Raw genomic sequence first — 18,617 nt, forward strand, 5'->3', positions numbered from 1 at the left:
GCTTCAACTTTCACTCTAAATTATAGAGCGAGATAAGAATAGGATTTGGCATTAGAGAAGTGTAAGACCTCGTTATTTGTATGTTTTTGTGGCCACCGTGTTGTCTGGGTGCGTATCCTGCGACGTACAAAAACCTTAAACCAACACAGCCACCACTACTTTTAAGTGGTTTTTTTTGTTGTTGCTCGTCTGCACTAAGCTGCTTCATTAACCAACTTTCATTATAAATTATGCAGCGCTGCCCGCTTGTAATGTGGGGGTTGGCGTTTGTGAAGCGGAAGGCCACATTATTTGTGTGTTGTGTTACAATGAGTGCTGGCATTTTTGTTTCCGAAATGATTTCCAGAGCCCTCAAGCCGCACTAACAGATTTATATGTAACAGATACCAAGCCAACACCACTCTTTCTTGTTCATTTTATTTTTTTTTTATGTTCTAAAGTATAAATAATATAGAATCCAAGGATGGTTCATGATGATGACATTTGAAAACAAATAGGAAATAAGTTTTTACTCTTGGAAAGAAAATGTAAAGCAAAAATATGGGCAGCATGTGCTGCATGTTCTATAGTATCGCAATTCAGTGTTTTAGGTTTTCTTTCACTTTTCTTGAGTTTCTTTTCAACATCTAATCTGCTCTGTTTAGTTTAAAACTGATTTTGACATTGCCTATTTCTTGCTTTGTCTGACTGGAGGTTGAAGTGCATATGTTGTGATTTTATTAATCCTAATAATTAAGGTTCTTCTAAGCAACTTTGACTCACATAATGTAGTCACAGTGGTATAAATGTATCTATGGAAAAAGAGAAGGGCGTGACATGACTGAGGGCTCACATTATCTGAAAATATGAAAGCACCTCAGCAGTGATCTGAGTTTTAAAGGATCAAGAACACATTTTAAATCGGTAACTACTCTTGTTGTGGCTTGTTAACAGGTCAAAAATAAGCAAATTTAAGTTAAAAGGCTACCTATTTTAGTTAATAGGCCATTTTTTTTGCAAATGTATCCACTGTTTTTCTTTACAAGACATATACACCATACTTTATCAAATATGCAAACCATTCTGAAACTGTTTGACCTGAAGTTCCATTTCCCCATGTAGAAAAAAAACATTTTAAAACTTCACAGCCACCTCAAGTGTGCTTTAAAAATCAGGCTTATTATCAAAGTGCTTTTCAAGCTTCCCTGCCTATGCTCACAGTGTTGTACCAAACCAAGATTCCTTGTTAATGGTCCTGCAGATATCAAGAAAATAAAAGTATAATAATTACTTGTACGAAATACAGCACTTGATTCCCCTTGAACAGCCATTCTTGAAGTCGTACCGTGAAATGTCTTATCTTTGGGCCAGTCACACAATGTTCTCTCTGGTGTTGTGTGTATCTTTTGAAAATGCTGCTAGGGTCTCAATTTTTCTCACTCTGTCCACCAGACCAGTTTTCACTTTCTGCTCAGTTATGCTTCGTACTGTTTTTCTGAAGTGTTTGAGTCAACTTTCATTCACTGAGAAAATGGGGAGCAGTGGTCTGACCGTGTTTTAACTGATACCACACTGTAACTGGTCACATGATAAAGGGGCATCGCATTGCATCCAAAATTATTTTCTTTTTTACATGGGATTTAATGTAATTTAGACTCACCACATGAATTTCAGTGAAATCTAAACTGAATGAATATATAATCTGTAAAAGTAATAAAAAAAACATTTCTGTATTACTTGATTTTTGTAAAAAAGTGTTCTCCTGATCTCTGAAATACCTTAGTTGTATGGATCTTTTAGTGTTTGGTGTATAGTTAATTTAATGAAAAAATGATAGCTAAAGGAACATTCCCCTCCCTTTTAGTTGAGCGCTATAGTTTGTCTTTTTGAGAAAGAGGAAACAGATGCCCCCTTTACTACTGTTTCCACAGTTTTGAAGGGTTGAGGTCTATAATTCAGAACTGTGTGCACACCTTATTTCAGTTCAGGGCTTTTAAGGATATAATGCAACAAGTGGATGATGCTTTTTCAGCAGTGAAGTAAAGGGTAACAGTGCATTCTGAGAGAAAAGCAAAAATAAACTTTGACATGTAATTGGTCATCTTGCAAGGCTGCAATGTGACTTTGCAGTCTCACTGAATGACCGGTGCTTTGTTGTAAGTAGATCTGTATTTGTAAGGGGAAACACTGGGAACGGAAAATATCAACGACAATAATGCCTGTGTGGGTAGGAAGCAGATTCATTGCTTGATAGGTGGGAAGATGAGACAGTGTAATATTCCTTAAATTAAAATATAATGTGTGCTTTGGATCTTGAGCTCTGACACAAATGTAGCGTTCACAAATCTGCGCCTGTGATGATCTGCAAGAGAGAGTTTACCACCTGGTCCCTGATAGGTTTTATATATGTCTATATGTTGTCCTCTTTTCCGTAAGAGGCGACTCCCTTTATCCCCCACTGAAGTGCAGCTCTCCTCCTGGGAGATGTGCAGGAGCCATTGTGCTCCCACGGCTCCACTACACAGCGAATCAGGTGGAGAGCTGAGAAATGACTGCGCCCTGATGAAATAAGGAGGATTTTAATTGTGCCCAGGTTGTGTAACCCCAAAGTGCACTTAAGTCATGTTTCATTTGGCTTGAACATCCCTAGGCTTCGGGAGCACCAACTTTAAGATCTTGTTCTAAAGTATCGCCTGAAAGTTGTCACCTGCAATAGCGTAATTTCCTTTGTAAATGTATTGGGGCACTGAATTGGAGGTTCAATTTTGTCCTGACAGAAGAGTGCCTCCTGCTGGCTCGTTAACACCACTTTCAGCAGTGATCCTTGTTATCCTTGGAGTCTCCCTCCCAGGTACCGACCTAACATAGGCTTGATTAGCTACTGATGTGATCAGGTTACGGGGTGGAAAATTAACTCTCTCTTGAGAGTGTTTCCCCCCCCCACACACACACCATTTCTTCAAGGAGGTGATGTACAGTCTGTACACACACGTCGTGTACCTGAATCATCTTGAAATTCTTAGATAAATTGTATAGCTGATTTAATAATAAAGGCAAGATGCAAGTTCAATTATGTGACCAAGTTGAGAAGCTTCGTTTAATTTGGATGAATTTGCCTGACTGAGAACATATGAATAATTCAATTTTCCTGGAAATTTATTTGCCTGGGATTTTTTTTTTTACTGAGCTTAACAAAAGGCAAGGTGTAAGGAGTAGTTTGTATTAGCCTGTACAAGGATAACAAATAAAGAAACTCAGATGGTTTGGATGGATAAAGAAACTCATTGCAGGGAGACAAAAAGTAAAAGATAAATTCTATTTTTTTTTAACTTGCAGTTGGAACTATTTACAAAAAATTGTTTTCTTGATTTTCTGTGTGTTAGAAACAATAGGTAATGTTCAAAAGCATATGCTGGACATCATTGAGAGGTCTTAATTTCTGTAAAAGGTACGTGAATATTGTCAGAATAGATCATACAAACAGATAAGCATCTAAATATTTTTAAGCCTTAGCAAAAAAATGTCTTATCTGTGTGTATCACATTATCTAGTTTTGTGATGTCCCTTATAGTTATCAGATTATAATTGCCATTTATCATGTTTAGGATAGAAGATATAAGTAAACATGCACACGTCATTTTTGATGGCTTCTGATTGAATGAAGCTATACACTTAAACAGAAACAATATATTTAATATTTATAATAAAATGCTATGTTTGGTGAATCTGCCATTCCATTTTATTGCATGTTCATGTGGTGTACAAATTGGATTCAGCTGTGGAACTGCTGAATTACAGACACATCTAGCGCTTTGTTTCATGTCGGGAACTCTTTTGTGAAACAACTCTCCCCAGTTTGGCTGTAATGTTTCTCCACTGCACACCCTGCGTGTGGCACATGATGGCACACATCATCTACTGTTTGTGGCGAGGAACTACAGAATAAATATTCTGAGACAAATAGTGTGCATATTCTGAGAAACATGTCAAATATACCCATTGTATACATTTGTATTTTTACTGTTTCATTTTCTGTGGCACTGCTTTGGATTACACATTTTAATTGATTTTGGTTCCAAGTTACATCAAGCACTTAGTCTATTTAAGGCCTGAAGGTTCCAGCTCTTCTTGAACCCAAGACTGTACCCAGATTGTAACAGGTCTACTTGGCAGGCAAGGGCTGAATTGTCCTTTGTTCCTCTCTACAGTATCATACATCACTTTTTTTCTGTCTTTTGCACTGACTGGAGCAGAGTAATAACACACAAGTTGTTTGCCCTGACCCTTAGTCCACTTACAACTGAGCCATTACTGTGCTGTGATGGAGGTACATGGGATAGTTCCCAGAGAAATAACTAGCAGAGCCCTAATGGCTTAGGTACACCAGTGGAAAAGTGGTATACTGTAAGTCAGTTTAACATAGACTGCTAAAGATGTGCCCCTGATAAAGCACATGTGACAATGAATTACTTGATGGTCTTTAAAAAAAAATAAGTTAATAGATCTGGTTGGATAAGCCGGTGTGTTTTCACTACTCATACACTGTACCTTGGTAACGTGACTTCACATTCTCTTTATACTTTCTTTTTGATGGTACCTTATCTGATACAGAACGGCCATGCTTCCTTTCTTGGTAGACCTCGTCTTTCCTCCTCTTTTAACAGTTTACTGTGAGTGCACCGTGAGCAGGTGTACTATTGTAAAACAAAATACTTCTCAACTTTTTTCTAGGAACAATCCACCGCCCGTAGAAGACAAAGTCAATAAACTGAAAGTCACAATGGTGGCCTGGGATCGACATGACAACACGGTTATAACAGCTGTGAATAACCTTACGTTGAAGGTTTGGAACTCCTATACTGGACAGCTCATACATGTCCTAATGGTAAGTAATGATGCAGTTTACCTTTGCTCTGTTATATAAAAAAAGTGAAATGTTTGTAGGACGAGGTGGTTGGCATTGCTGCCTGGGAACGAAAAGGGCCCTGGGTTAAGTCTTGGATATGGGGTGCTATCTGTGTGGAGTTCGCATGTTCTCCCTATGTTTGCATGGGTTTCCTCTGGTTGCTCTGGTCTCTCCTACAGTCCATACTGGTAGGTTGATTGGCTTCTGGGAAAATTGGCCCTGTTGTGAGTTTGGCCCTGTTGTGTCTGTGTGTGCCCCACAATGGACTGGCATGCCGTCTACTCCCCAATCCTGTGTCCATTACTTGCTGGGATAGGCTCTGGCTCCTCCATCACCCTAAATTAGAACAGTGGCTAGGAAAGGGATGGATAGATGGGAATGTCTGTGTTTGTTGTTTTTCCATATGTTAAGGAGAGGTTAAAGTGTAACTGGTGAAACATGAAGTTCTAACACTTTTCTTCTACATCATATCTGGGATAAAATCCATTTAAGCTCATTTGCCAGAATTGAAAATGACTTGAGACCAAGACATTCTCTTTTTTTTTAACACATCCCTTATTCTACCAACACAACTGGTTACAAAATTTCTGCTCCTAGGAAAGTTTTAATATTGAGTTAGTGTTTGCTCCTAGGCAAAACACTAACTCAATATTATCTGTATAAATTGTGCATTCAAAATATTCTGCACCATAACTAGTATAATACCCTTACAATCTCTAATTTCTGTTAAGATGGCATTTGAGAGGAGCCCACAATAAAAATAGACACGGTTGGAGCTTGAATTAGTGCAGGAAGTTAACTCGTTAACAAAAATAGGTGTGTGTGTGTATTTCTCATTTTACGAGCTCATTAGTACTCATAAGTAAAGAGAATGTGTAATGGGGAATGAGAGTGTGCCTCAGTTTAGATTTGCCAGTTGTCTGAGTCTCGGCTGACAGCAGCGACTCCTGCAGCCACAGGTATAGAGTGAGAAAAGACAGATAGGCTCCTCTAACCTGCCCACCTGGCATCTGTAGACTTGGGATGTCTAAATTGTAGAGCTCCGCTTAGGCTTGAAGCTTTCTTACTTTCTGGTTAATAGCCCCAGAGTTTGCAGCGGGAGAACGGAATTAAGAATGAGACGCAGGCATCAATGGTAATAAGAGAAATAAACGTGGGAACACTCTTCAGTGTTTTTTCAATGGACTGTATGTTGTTTTACAGGGACACGAAGATGAAGTTTTTGTACTCGAACCTCATCCGTTTGATCCCAGAGTGCTCTTTTCCGCAGGACATGATGGGAATGCCATAGTATGGGACCTTGTAAGAGGAGTCAAAATTCGCTCCTACTTCAATATGGTAACTGGAAAACTTTTTCACTGCTTTTCAGTTTCTTGATATAATCCTGAAAAATTTTACCTGACAAATAAAACCCCTTTTTTGATTATTTCAGGCTGAGACCTACAGTAAAGTATGCTCTTTTTCTTGTTGTTTTAATTAGTTTCTATCTGTCATAAATCTCTATGGTAACTGTTTCCTTGAGTCATTCTTTAGTGGAGTTGTAACTCAAACTTATATTCGACTATTTTGAATTTTAGAAGTATTTCAGAACTGATAGTTGGCAAAATCATTCTCTTAGAATGATCATTTGTATGCTTGTAACAGTGATGATAATTAAATTGTTGATAACTTGGTTCCACATGATAACAAGGCTTCAACAATTTTAAGGAAATATATTTCAAACTGTTTTGTTTTAAATCCCAAAATTCAAAACTTCTTGCTTCTTTCTTTAATTACATGTGTTATAAGAGTAAACATTGAAAGTTTAACTTCTTTCTGAAGCCGATTCTGTGGAAGATGCATTCTGTATAGCCTGCCTTGTCTGAGGAAACCCTGTGCTTGTTGCTGCTTGTCAGATCGAGGGCCAGGGTCACGGCGCAGTGTTTGACTGTAAGTGCTCTCCAGATGGACAACATTTTGCCTGCACCGACTCTCATGGGCACCTCCTCATTTTTGGCTTTGGCTCCAGCAGCAAGTATGACAAGGTAGCAAATCTTTTTGTCTACTCCTGTTCTGAATGACTCATTGAAGTGCCTGACCCTGTGCCTCCTGTGTGGTCAGACTTTGCTAACTAACAGGTATCTTATGGGTGTCCAAGAAATGATGCTGCCGATAGATGTGAATTCCTTAGTAAAACCAAGTTTATGCCTGAAGGTGATGGAAATTTTCAGATAAGATAAACAGAAAAGGCTAGTTCAGAGTTGCGAAATTTCCAGAACACAAGGCTCTAACAGAATGCATGCTTGTATACAAAACGCTTTTCTCTCACACCTCCGCAGAGAGTTTGTGAGTTGCTGGGTTTTTTTGAGATCTTCCTCACCTCTGCTTCTCTGTGACAGAATGGTTTAAACTGAATGCCAAAGAACATGAAGTGAGAATTGTTCATAGTGGTGCTCTCAGCGATGGAAGGAAGTTCCAGCACATTTGTCTTATAAACAGAAAGCTGTAGATGGGAAGATGGTCAAAGACAACTGAAAGAGGTTCTGGTCAGAACTTCAGGACAGATGTAGAATTGTAGAAGATGTGTCAGAAGTTCAAAGATGTGGAATCGCATTGGGAGTGGCATGTGAATATCTTGATTTTTTTATATCTGTGGAAATAAATTAAAAGTTAGTCCACAGTCAGTTGTTTGAATTCGACAGTGATAATAATGTTGGCTTCTTGGGTAAGTTTGACTGAGTTAGTACTTTTTTTTCTTTCTGTTGACTATTAAAGAATAGGTGCATATGCTCATTTTCTCACTTGTTTGCACCCAGATGATTTCATGTAGTAAAAATACAATAAATATTTTGTTTCCCATGTAACATTTCTGTTGTTAATTTTTCATCTAAAAAACAGTTGGGGGGGAAAAAAGGTTTTGATAGAGAAAAGCCTTGATACAGTAATATGTCTCTGGAATGGTTATACAGAAAGCAAAATATTAATACTTGAGTATTAAGATTTTATTTCACTTCTCCTTTCTATGATTGTTCCTTACTCTCATATGCATTTGCGAAGTGTGTGGTGCTGGAAGCTGATTGGGATGATGGTGAAGCAGAAAGCAAATGAACATAATTACAGCTTTCTCCTGCCATGTTATTCTTGGAGGTTTCTGAGCAAAGCACCCTGGTCTTACAGGGAGGAAAACCACAGATGTGGGTTAATTACTGTCATGCTCAACTGTACTCTGAAACTGCTAACTGCTAAAATTAATAATTTGACCTGTCACCAGTGGTCTAGGAATGTAAGGTGTCACCAACATATAGGAGTACCGAAACTAGAATGAGTATGTCCGCTGTTGTGAAAGATACAAACATAAAAAAGAAAATCAGTCCTATTGGATAAAGAGAAAATGTGCTACTGTACATTTCGTGATGCATATTCATTTTTGTAATAGTACAGTGTACCCCACTTCGGTGTGGAAACGTACAGAGCCTAAGGTTAAAATGCAATATTGGAACTTTTTTAAAATATGCAGATGGGAAAACCTTTCTGAATTTGTTTCATTGTTAACCGAGCATGTTTATGAAATATTCCATGTGTTTTATCTCTGGGTCACAGCAATGACATCCACCCTGTCATTCACTCAAGACAGTTTTTTCTCTTGGCTTTCCGAGTTCGGCGTATTGAGGGGGTTTTGCACACTTGGCCGTAAGTTTGCTCCCTTTCCGTGTTCCAGATCGCAGATCAAATGTTCTTCCACACGGACTACCGGCCCCTGATCCGTGACGCTAACAACTACGTCCTGGATGAGCAGACCCAGCAGGCCCCGCATTTAATGCCTCCCCCGTTCCTGGTGGACGTGGATGGCAACCCACACCCTGCGAGATTCCAGAGGCTGGTCCCCGGGCGGGAGAACTGCCGAGACGAGCAGCTCATTCCGCAGATGGGCATGACCTCCTCAGGTGGGAGACTGCACTCGTCTCGGTTCTGGGCACAGGCCGTTGCGCGAGGAAAGAGGGAGGGGGGCCTTAATACAGCAATGCCGCTCTTGTTCAGGAAATTGTTATAAAGAAAGCAAAATCGCTGGTGGAAATAATAATCACTCATACGTTTGCTTTTTCTCTTAGTAGTGTTTTTTGGCATGTTATTTTAAAACAACCTTTTTTCATCCTAATTGTTATATGTAAACCTGCTGTTGTTAGTTACCTGTATATACAATTGTATATACAATAGGCTTCGAGGGTCTGAACTGCTCTTTTGGAAGAGCTATCAGTTTAGGTTGAGCTTGTTTCATACAATTCATTATTTCTTTTTGAGCTTTGAATTAAAGTTTTCTGCAGCTTTTATCTCTTGATGATATGCATTTTATGGTTTACAAAGGAACAAGTAATAGGTTTATTCCATGCTGAAAAGAGAAGAGAGAAAACACAACGTTTCGGCTGTGAAGCCTTCTTCAGGTGTGTGTTGACACACCTGACACACCCGAAGAAGGCTGCACAGCCGAAACGTCTTTCGGAATAAACCTTTTACTCGTTCCTTTGCAAACTACACATGCTGACACAGCTACCCACCTGAACTATTTTGTGGTTTAGTCATCATTGCAAATAAGTTCAAGAATGAGAACAAGAATTTGTTCTCAGCTAACCTGTCTGATTAAATTAACTTCAGGGGATTCAGGAAGAATTTAGGTGCTAGTATTTAACATGATGTATAGTTTTTCCCAGAATAATTAGCTTTGTAGGTTTTCAGTTGACACAAATGACTTTTAGGGAATGTTTAAAGGGTTGGTTTCTCCATGTTCTGCTTTCAGGTCTTTTTTTCGTGCTTACCCTAAGAGTTTCATACTTACTCTATTTAATCTAATTTGAACCAGAGCGGTCCTGCTGCTAGGGTAAACACAGTTTCCCAGTTCTGAAATCTGTCTCAAGAAGACAATTATTTGCCTTGCAGGTTTAAATCAAGTTCTCAGTCAGCAGGTTAATGACGGATCTAGTCCCCTGGACACTATGATTCAACGGCTGCAGCAGGAGCAGGATCAAAGGCTGTCTGGGGACGCAGGAAGCAGCAGCTTGAACAGAGGAAACAGAGGTGCAGAATCTGTTTGTTTCTTTAATCTACCTACTGTGTTACATGGTAGTTCCAGAGGATTAGAAAGTACAGTGATGATGTGTAGGAAACCAGAAGAAAATGGAGCAGTTTGAGGTGGTGCTTAATCATATATGTAAATAACGAAAAAGCCAACAATAATCTTAACCTCCGAGACGATCTTTGGGGCGCTCTAGTGATAAGCTTGTGAGCTTATTTTCTTTAAATAGCAGGGATATTCCTTGGAGACTGTTATCCCCTCTTTCCTGGAGGTGGTTTCTTTCTTGAGAACCACCAGCAGAGACTATTTACACGGAGTAAATCATCCCAGTGCTGGGTTTTGAAGGGAACCAAGTCAGTCATTGTTCCAATTAAAAAAAAAAGACTATAAAGTTGCAGATGCTGTTTATTTTTTTCTTTAAGAATTATTTAAAGTGTTCTAAAAAGAAATGAGTAAACCCAGTCTAAACCTGGCGTTAACAGTCTAAAACAATTGCTGAAGAGTTAGCCTATCAAACAATAAATGCAGGCATTGTCTTTGTTTCCAAGCATCCCTCATACTAGCGCTGAGGATTCTGCGCTCTTGTGTCCCATCAGGCTCTGTGGGCTCTACCTCAGAGGTACACTCCCCTCCCAACGTGGGGCTGCGGCGCAGTGGGCAGATTGAGGGGGTACGGCAGATGCACAGCAACGCGCCCAGGAGTGAGATCGCCACCGAAAGGGACCTCGTGGCCTGGAGCCGCCGAGTGCTGGTGCCGGAGTTACCTCCCGCAATAGCCAGGTACCGTAGCGCCCGGCAGGGGATCTATTCAGAAAAACCGTTCCGGAAAATGCCTGCCGCTGAATATTGCTTAGGACTTTTCTGTGTGTGTACTTCATAGTGGAGCAAATCAAGTCATGGACCACTGGATTTGGACCGTTGCAGCCGTATTCTGGAGGGACAAAAATGATTGTTTGTGTATCTATGTAGTGCAAGTAAAAATATGTGAAAGGCGTGGATCGCCCATAAGATCGCTTAAGAGATGGATGAAATAACAGAAGTAATAAAACTGTGGTGGCTAGTATGAAGTAAGTGGAAAATTGCAATTATTTCATGTAATGTTAGTTTCTACTCCTTCACGAATGTTGGAGTTCGGAAGTTTTTGCAGCATCACGCTTGTGGCCAGAAGAATCCATTGCACAATTTTAAAAAAAGCTGCTATTGCAATTCCTCAGCAAACTTGGCATGGGTTTTAGCCTGTTGGAGCAACTTTATACCATCTATTTATACAATATTCGTTTTTCCAGTAAATGTCAATATTCTATTACTTGATTATTTAGCCAAGAGACATAACATTTCTAAAATCTGATTTTCAACCAGCCCATTTCTGTTTAGAATTTGTTCAGAAGCTAAACAAAGTGAACCTTAATTATATTTATGTGAAATAATTTAGTTCTGTGGGTATATTGTTATTCAACGTTGCGATTTTAATGAAATTCATTTCTTGCATTTGCATTATAGTAGTTTTCATCCCAAAGGACCCCAAAGCACTTTACATATACTGTAAAAGGGGACCCACATCATCCACCGCTGGGTGACACACAGCAGCCACTGTTTGCCAACAGCCCAACTGTCCAACAGTGCAGGAGGAGAAGTGAGAAACTGCTTCACCAGTTGAATCGAGGAGGAAACTTTAAGGAGGCTTTGTTATACTATAATGACTTAGTAGTCAAGGCCTCGAACATCTTGTCCAGAGGACAGGACCTGCTGCAGCTCGGGGTCCCTGGTCGCTCTGCTGTAGCACAGGTGTTGAAAATTCAGGTCCAGTGTGAGAAGTGGTGCCTGCTAGTCTGCCAGCACAGCTTGTAGCAGGAGGCTGAGTCTCCAGAACTGACCGGTCACGCCCTACAGATGAAACTGCAAGGTGGTAACACTGCTCACTGCTCTTGCCTCCATTTCAAAGCCACGTTTTTGCCTTGTATTTTTTTTATGGTTATTTTGATTGTGACCGGGGGCTATCATCAATGTTACGTGTGATTTCTTCTTCTCTTATATATTTTTTTTGCCCTCAAAATGTAACGGCGCAAAATAAAAAAAGTGAGAGTTGAAGCTGTTTTTAATATTTTTATTTACAGTAAGCAGGAAAAATGGAGGACTGCCAAAGGGGAAGAGGAGATCCGCATTTACAAATCGGAGAAGAAGAAGAGAGCACTGCCAAGTCAGATTCAGAGGGAGGCCAAGGTAAATCCTTCTCATACCGTGTCTCTTTCCTCCCTAATGATGCACCATGGGGCTTTGGCTTTGGCTGCATCATAGGCCTTTCTCTTCTGGGCTTCCTTTGACCAAATTCACATTGTGAATCCAGGCACCAGCAGCCTTTAACCAAGCTTAAATACTGTACCTGTCAGAAATGCAGAGGGAATGATGACCTAGTTCTTCAAGTAGAATTCAGCTACAGCTAAATTTCCTTGTTAAGACCAGCAGCCCAGCTTTGTTTTTAATAAAGCAGAAATGAATTTCTCAGCATGACGTCCGTCAGAATGAAAATTGTCCTGATGTTTTCTGGTTCTTAATGTGGGAAAACATTTCCCTCTTTAGGAATCAAAATTTAATTTAGGCGGAATGGGAGAACTGGTTATCTTTTTAACATTGATCTGTTAGATTTTCGAAAAAATATGACTAAACATGACGAGCAAGCCACAGTGTAGTGTGCTTAGCAAGTTGTAAGGGCCAAGCAGAGGACACCCCGATTACCTCAACACCCTGCCAGGGGTACCCCAATCACTGTCGGCCGATTACTAAGCACAGACCGAACTGTCTGATGATATCAAGGCGGACGAGTTTAACAAGCACTTTGGAAGATTTACCTGCCCGAGTCACTCTGAAGTCCCCCCAAGTTATTTGCCTAGCAGGTATAATGTGCATTCAAAGAATTAAACACTTGCGCTTGTGTAAACACTCTGTTGATTGTACAGTATTCTAGATTAGCACTAAATAAGAGATATTATTGTAAGAGATATAAGAGCACTTGTGCAATACAGCGTGTATTTTGCTGCCTATACATGGCTGAAACATGATGGGACACTGAGCAGTGCTGAATTCTGTAGATGGTTCATTGTGTAACGGAGGAGTGAGTGGAGAATGAGTCGGCTCAGGAAGTGGCAGAAAAGAGAGGGGAGTTAAGGAAAGATGAGATCACTTTATTGGCCATATACAATTTCTTATATTAGGAATTTGTCTTTTCGCATACCCCAACTTGCTCTCCATGAGACACACAGATACACAGACAGGGAGAGAAGCTTGGGGTCAGAGCGCAGGGTCAGCCATTTATACGGTGCCCCGTGGAGCAGTTGGGGTTATGGGCCTTGCTCAGGGGCCCGACGGAGTAGGAGTCCTCTGCTGGCCACAGGATACAAACCAGCAACCTTCCAGCCACAGGTGCAGATCCTTAGCCACAGAGCCAACGCCCCGCCCCTGAGAGAGAGGAGAGAGGGGGTGTAGGGAGAACTAGGAGACATTGAGATCGGCAGAAATTGAGTGGTGGAGTTTTTTTTTTACCCGGCCGCTCCAGTTTGTGCATGCGATGGTCTCTTGAGTTGAGTAACCCATTGTTATCCTTGCTGCTGAGAGAGGTCATGTTGCAGTTTCAGTAAGCTGCTCCTCCTCCTTTCTAGCACCATGTCCAGGAGCCGGCCGGCGAGGGAGGGGAAGGAAGGAGACCGCAGCCGAACCAGCACAACTACCATACCAGAGCAACCGTGGAAGAGACTGGAAGGCAGGCGGACACGGCCGAGGAGGAGAACAGCTCTTCAGAGGTACCGGACTTGGCGCCTTCGGTTCTTCCATACGTTTTTAACTGTTTTATGAAATTCAGGGCCATGGGGGGAGACAGGGCCTATCCTGGCAAGAAGCAGGGTAAAGACACCGGCCCATTGCAGAGGAAACACAGACACGTACACACTCACACCAGGACTAACGTTCACAGAAGCCAGTTAACCTACCAGTGTATCATGGGCCTGTGGGAGGAAACCAGAGCACCAGGGGGAAATTCACGCAAGCACAGGGAAGATGTATAGACCACACAGATAGCACCCTGGATCTGGAATTGACCTCTTTGTGATGCTAATCACTGTGCCACCATGCCACCCTCAGTTACAATCTATATAAGCAGTTTATTAATAGGAGCTTTTGTTCAGCTTATATCTTCATTGTGTCCTACCTAATCGAAGTTTCATTTGGTACATCTTTAAGACAAAAAATCCTGATTTTTCTGTCAGGGTAAAATTCCAGAGCATGGCTTTGTTTCTCGCTGCAGTGACAAAACCAAGTTGAATATTAACAGGCAAGAACAGGATTGGCAGATTGGCTGGATCCGAGTAGTCAGTGGCACCAGCGAAGGTCTTATCTGCAATAAGATGGGACAATCTGCAAGTCGGCATTTGGAAGATATAGAGAACAGCATTTAAGTCGCCCTGTTAGTGCTGTGGTAAATGAAGCCTCAGATATTGCAAAGCCACGCAGACTTGTCTGTCTCATCTACAAGAAACTCTACCAGTCCCAAAACTAGAAAGATGGAAGTTGTTGGGGTCTGTACCCTGAGAACTGCCGCAGATAAGCCAATGAGCTCTGAATCTACAACTGTAGGATGCCTTCAAAGAGCCAAGGTAGTGTGAATCATTACCAGACTGACTGAGAGCCCTGTGGTGTTGGTTCACATAGATATGAATGGCAGTTATAAAGGAAGCCCAAAATCCTTGCAGAGCAATTTCAGAGGCTGTGCAAACTATTTAAAGACCACACCCAAATCTGTGATCCTCTTGGGCATTTGGCCTGTATCCTGCAAAGGACCACATGAATGGAAAAACCAACTGCATTAGCAGATAACTATGATTATTATAGGGGTTCTGAAACCTAGCTAATGGAGACTGACAGGTGCGAATATAATAATATAATATAATATTAGTGGGTATAGTGTTTTCTGTAAAGATGGATAAGGATAAGCGAGAGTAAATTCAAATTTAAGGAGATTTCTATACATTGGCGGTTCCCAGCTGAACACATTTTCCATCTGACAACTGGCTAATATTCAACATATAACACTGAATCTTAAGATCACTTTATTAGCCGTATACAATTTCTTGCATTAGGAATTTGTCTTTTAGCATACCCCAGCTTGCTCTCCATGAGACACACAGACTAGGGAGGTTTTTCTTTCAAAATATATCATGAGTTTATAGTATTCAGTCCAAAGTGCTGCAAATAGCTGTTAACCTTAATAATTTTTCTTTTTCTTTCAAGAATATAGGCTTGGATTCCAATTCAATGTTTTCATGTGCCAAATTTGTTAAGATAGCACCATTACTTAATTACTGAGTATTGCAGGTTGCCACAATCATGATATCTCAATTATTGCCTTGTTATAAGCAAACTATTTGAATCCAAAATTAAATATACTGGCCTGTGTTTACCCATATTCTTCAAACTCATAAACACTGCTACATCAACGTCTGCTGCACTTTCATTAGTGCATCCCATTTTTTTTCCCTGTTTTTTCTATTTTTTTTTCTTAATTTCTTAAGAACCGTTACTGAGCTATCTAGTTGCTTGATTGGAATGTAAGGTTATTTTTCTTTTCTGTGTTTTGGGATTTTATTTGACTGATGGAATAGTTCAATTGTGCAACACACGAGTTTGGCAGAAATAAAAATTCAGCAGGTTTGTGGGCCACCAGGATGAGAGTTAGGGTTCAGTAACAGGCCAGAGATGTGACTTTTATTGTTTAGTGCTGTTAATACAAGTTTTCTAATATTACTGTCTACTGTAGGAATTCATTCCAAATGATTCATTACAAACAAAAACATTGAATTCAGTTCAGAATACCCATTTGTGATGAAGCACTGATTTAGTTTGGGGGATGTATTTTTCAGTTTACTATGGCTGTGGTACAAAAAAAGTGCAGCCCATTAGGTGATAGCAGTTGTAATTAGCAATTGACCACAGACCTCCTGAGAGCAGACACCAACAGTCAGACAGGATTTATCTTTCCGAGCTGGTGGCAAGCATACCCAACACACTCACCTGTGTATAAGACCAAAATAATAAAATGTCCCCTCATATTAGTTAGACATAAGTCTTTTTTTCAGCCATCTTGCAGATCAGCTGAAGGTGTGCCACTTATAGGAATTACTGAATTACCAGACACGGCCACAGATAATAAGTGCTCCATTGTAGAATTAATAACACAGGAAATGTTGCTAACTTCAGCCCATGTTTGGTTGCTAGTAGCTATTTGATCTGAGCATCCCATCTTGTTGTTTGTGGAACAGAGCAAGAGCTGGGTAACTTGCTTCATACTTCCAGAGCTCTTTGTGAGAAGATGTGCTCGTGTTCTCAGTTTTAAATTCATGTTTCCTTAGTTTCTATTTGTATCTCCTGGGTCATGTTTCATTGTTGATTTTTAAGAACTCCGTTGGGTTGACGTGCCCTTCGGTACAGAATGAATATAGCGTGTTCTTGGGGGTATTGGATTTTCCTCACATACCGTAGCTTGGGAAGGCATGACTGGGAGGACAGCAGTCTAAATTGAAACGATAGGAACCATTTTCTTACCCAGCTAAAGATCTGATAATGAGAAGTGCCTGTCATGAACTCATCTTTGCAAGCAATTAGGACAGTTGTTTGTGAAGCACTTCCGTTTGGAGCTTGATTCTCAAACAGGAGGAAATTTAATGATAAAATCGCTAACACAACAAGTCTTAAATCTAAATTTAATTTAATTTAAATCTTAAATCTTCAATTTCCATTCGTAGATGAGCACTGAAGGTCCTGGAGTCTCTGGCAGGCAGGCCTGGGCCTGACTCACAGAGCTCTTTCATCCACTTGTCCGGCCTTCCCGTGGGAATTCATATCATGGCTAGGAAATTAAAAACACAGAATGTAGCTTGTTTTCTGTATTGAAATAAAAGTTCAAAGCGGTTCGGGGATCCAGTGGCTGTCCCTTAATCCCATGTTTTGTGTTACTAGTATTTACGTTTAGATCATGTCGAGTGAGCTCCACGTACATCATGTCTCTGTTTCAGGGGGAAGGAGATGCTCGTCCTGTGAACGGGGACACTTCAGACGAAGAAGGAAAGGCCTGGCCTGATGACAGCAGCAGCTCAAGGTTGGTGCGTTTAAGCATCCGCCAGTTTGAATTAAACAGATTTAGAACTTAAACCGCGGCTCAACAGCCTGTTATTTGTCACAGGGGCTCAATGATACAGCAAAGGCCGTATGTAAATGGTGCGTCACGGTCCGTGCCAGTTAAGGCATGTTGACTCTTGTGTTCCAGCGACTACTCCAGTGATTACTCCGACTGGACAGCCGACGCTGGCATCAACCTGCAGCCACCAAAGAAAACCGTGCGCCACAAAAAGAAGAACACAAGCAGTTCAGAGGAGGATGGGGACAAGAAGAAGGAGAAAGAGAACAAAAAAGAGAGGAAGAATGAAAAGCGCGACAAGGACGGAGCACTACCAAAGAAAAAGAAGCCAAAAGAAAGAAGGATGAAAGTGAGGAATTTTGTGTTAATGTACTGCTGTTTTTAAAACGAGACATCATTATTCACACTGACGGGGCCAGAATTATGATGAGATTAGATTATAGAAACATATGTACATGTCCAAGGTACGTATTCTCAAAGGATTTAACACAAGTTCACTTTTACTGACACTTTCTTTCTAACAAGACTGAAATAAATTACAGATAAAAAGCAGTAAGTCACAGGGCATGCAGTTTACTTTATGGATGCTATGCATGAGGAAATAATTTTTCTTCCGTTTTACAACTTGCCGACATTTATGGCCTTCAGAAAAGAATAATGCTAACACCGAATTTGTGGAAAACATCAAATGAATTATAGACCGTAGTTCATCCTTCAATAGAACTAAGTTTAGTATGTCTCCTTGAAACTGAAATTGATGCAGATACTTAGGTTTTCCTGGCAAATACATCTGTTTTCCATACAATTAATTACTTACAAGAACATAAAACAGTGTCTAAACTTTATCCTTTTCCCAAGATATCGCTTACATTTACAGCTCTGATCATTCTGAACTGTTTGGCTCTTGGACAGTCCAGCTGGCTGAGGTTTTAGGACAAAACATCTAAAGAGAGCTTTTCCTTCAGTCCTTCAGCCAGATGCTTGCTGTCTTTTTCACAATGTGATTCATCCTGATGATGTCTCGGCTCTCTCGCTGTGTTTCGACACAGAGGGTGCCTGTGGAGGACTTCCAGGAGCAGGGCCTGACATTGGAGGAATGGCTGCCTTCTGCCTGGATCACAGACACTGTGCCCCGGAGGTGCCCTTTCATTCCACAGATGGGCGATGAGGTAGCGTCATCACTGTGTGATTTCTATTCAAGTTTTCCAGGTAGACTTTTTTTTTTCTTCTCAATTTTGGAAAGGCCAATTCAGATTCCTCCTTAGTTTTGCGGCTGGGAGGTGAGCAGGTGTGAACATGGAACATCCTCCTGAAAGGGACAGGGAAGGTATTACTTATTAAAGTGGTTTACACTAAGAGAGCATCCCCATTATAGGTCTATGCTCTGTAGGTTACTGTAATACAAATGGCTGGACAGTAAGCAGAATCCTTACTTCTTACGGAGTGGTGGCACTGTGGCTAAGGATTTGCGCCTGTGGCTGGAAGGTTTGCCGGTTCAAATCCCG

At 40.7% G+C, this 18,617-nt stretch overlaps 1 protein-coding gene across 3 annotated transcripts in view; it reads left to right on the forward strand.

The window, feature by feature from the left end:
* phip (PHIP subunit of CUL4-Ring ligase complex) overlaps window positions 1-18,617 on the forward strand; it is a 76,867-nt gene that overhangs the window by 24,869 nt on the left and 33,381 nt on the right. For all 3 annotated transcript variants that reach the window (XM_088625335.1, XM_088625336.1, XM_088625338.1), the window contains 11 exons: window positions 4,711-4,864; window positions 6,089-6,223; window positions 6,781-6,909; window positions 8,583-8,808; window positions 9,797-9,934; window positions 10,529-10,712; window positions 12,047-12,152; window positions 13,586-13,726; window positions 16,991-17,073; window positions 17,242-17,461; window positions 18,162-18,281. In XM_088625335.1, the coding sequence (XP_088481461.1) occupies window positions 4,711-4,864; window positions 6,089-6,223; window positions 6,781-6,909; window positions 8,583-8,808; window positions 9,797-9,934; window positions 10,529-10,712; window positions 12,047-12,152; window positions 13,586-13,726; window positions 16,991-17,073; window positions 17,242-17,461; window positions 18,162-18,281 (1,636 nt within the window). The remainder of the gene's footprint in view (window positions 1-4,710; window positions 4,865-6,088; window positions 6,224-6,780; window positions 6,910-8,582; window positions 8,809-9,796; window positions 9,935-10,528; window positions 10,713-12,046; window positions 12,153-13,585; window positions 13,727-16,990; window positions 17,074-17,241; window positions 17,462-18,161; window positions 18,282-18,617) is intronic.

This window comes from Lepisosteus platostomus, chromosome 3, assembly GCF_059453375.1.
Source record: "Lepisosteus platostomus isolate fLepPlt1 chromosome 3, fLepPlt1.hap1, whole genome shotgun sequence".
Classification (NCBI taxonomy): Eukaryota; Metazoa; Chordata; class Actinopteri; order Semionotiformes; family Lepisosteidae; genus Lepisosteus; species Lepisosteus platostomus.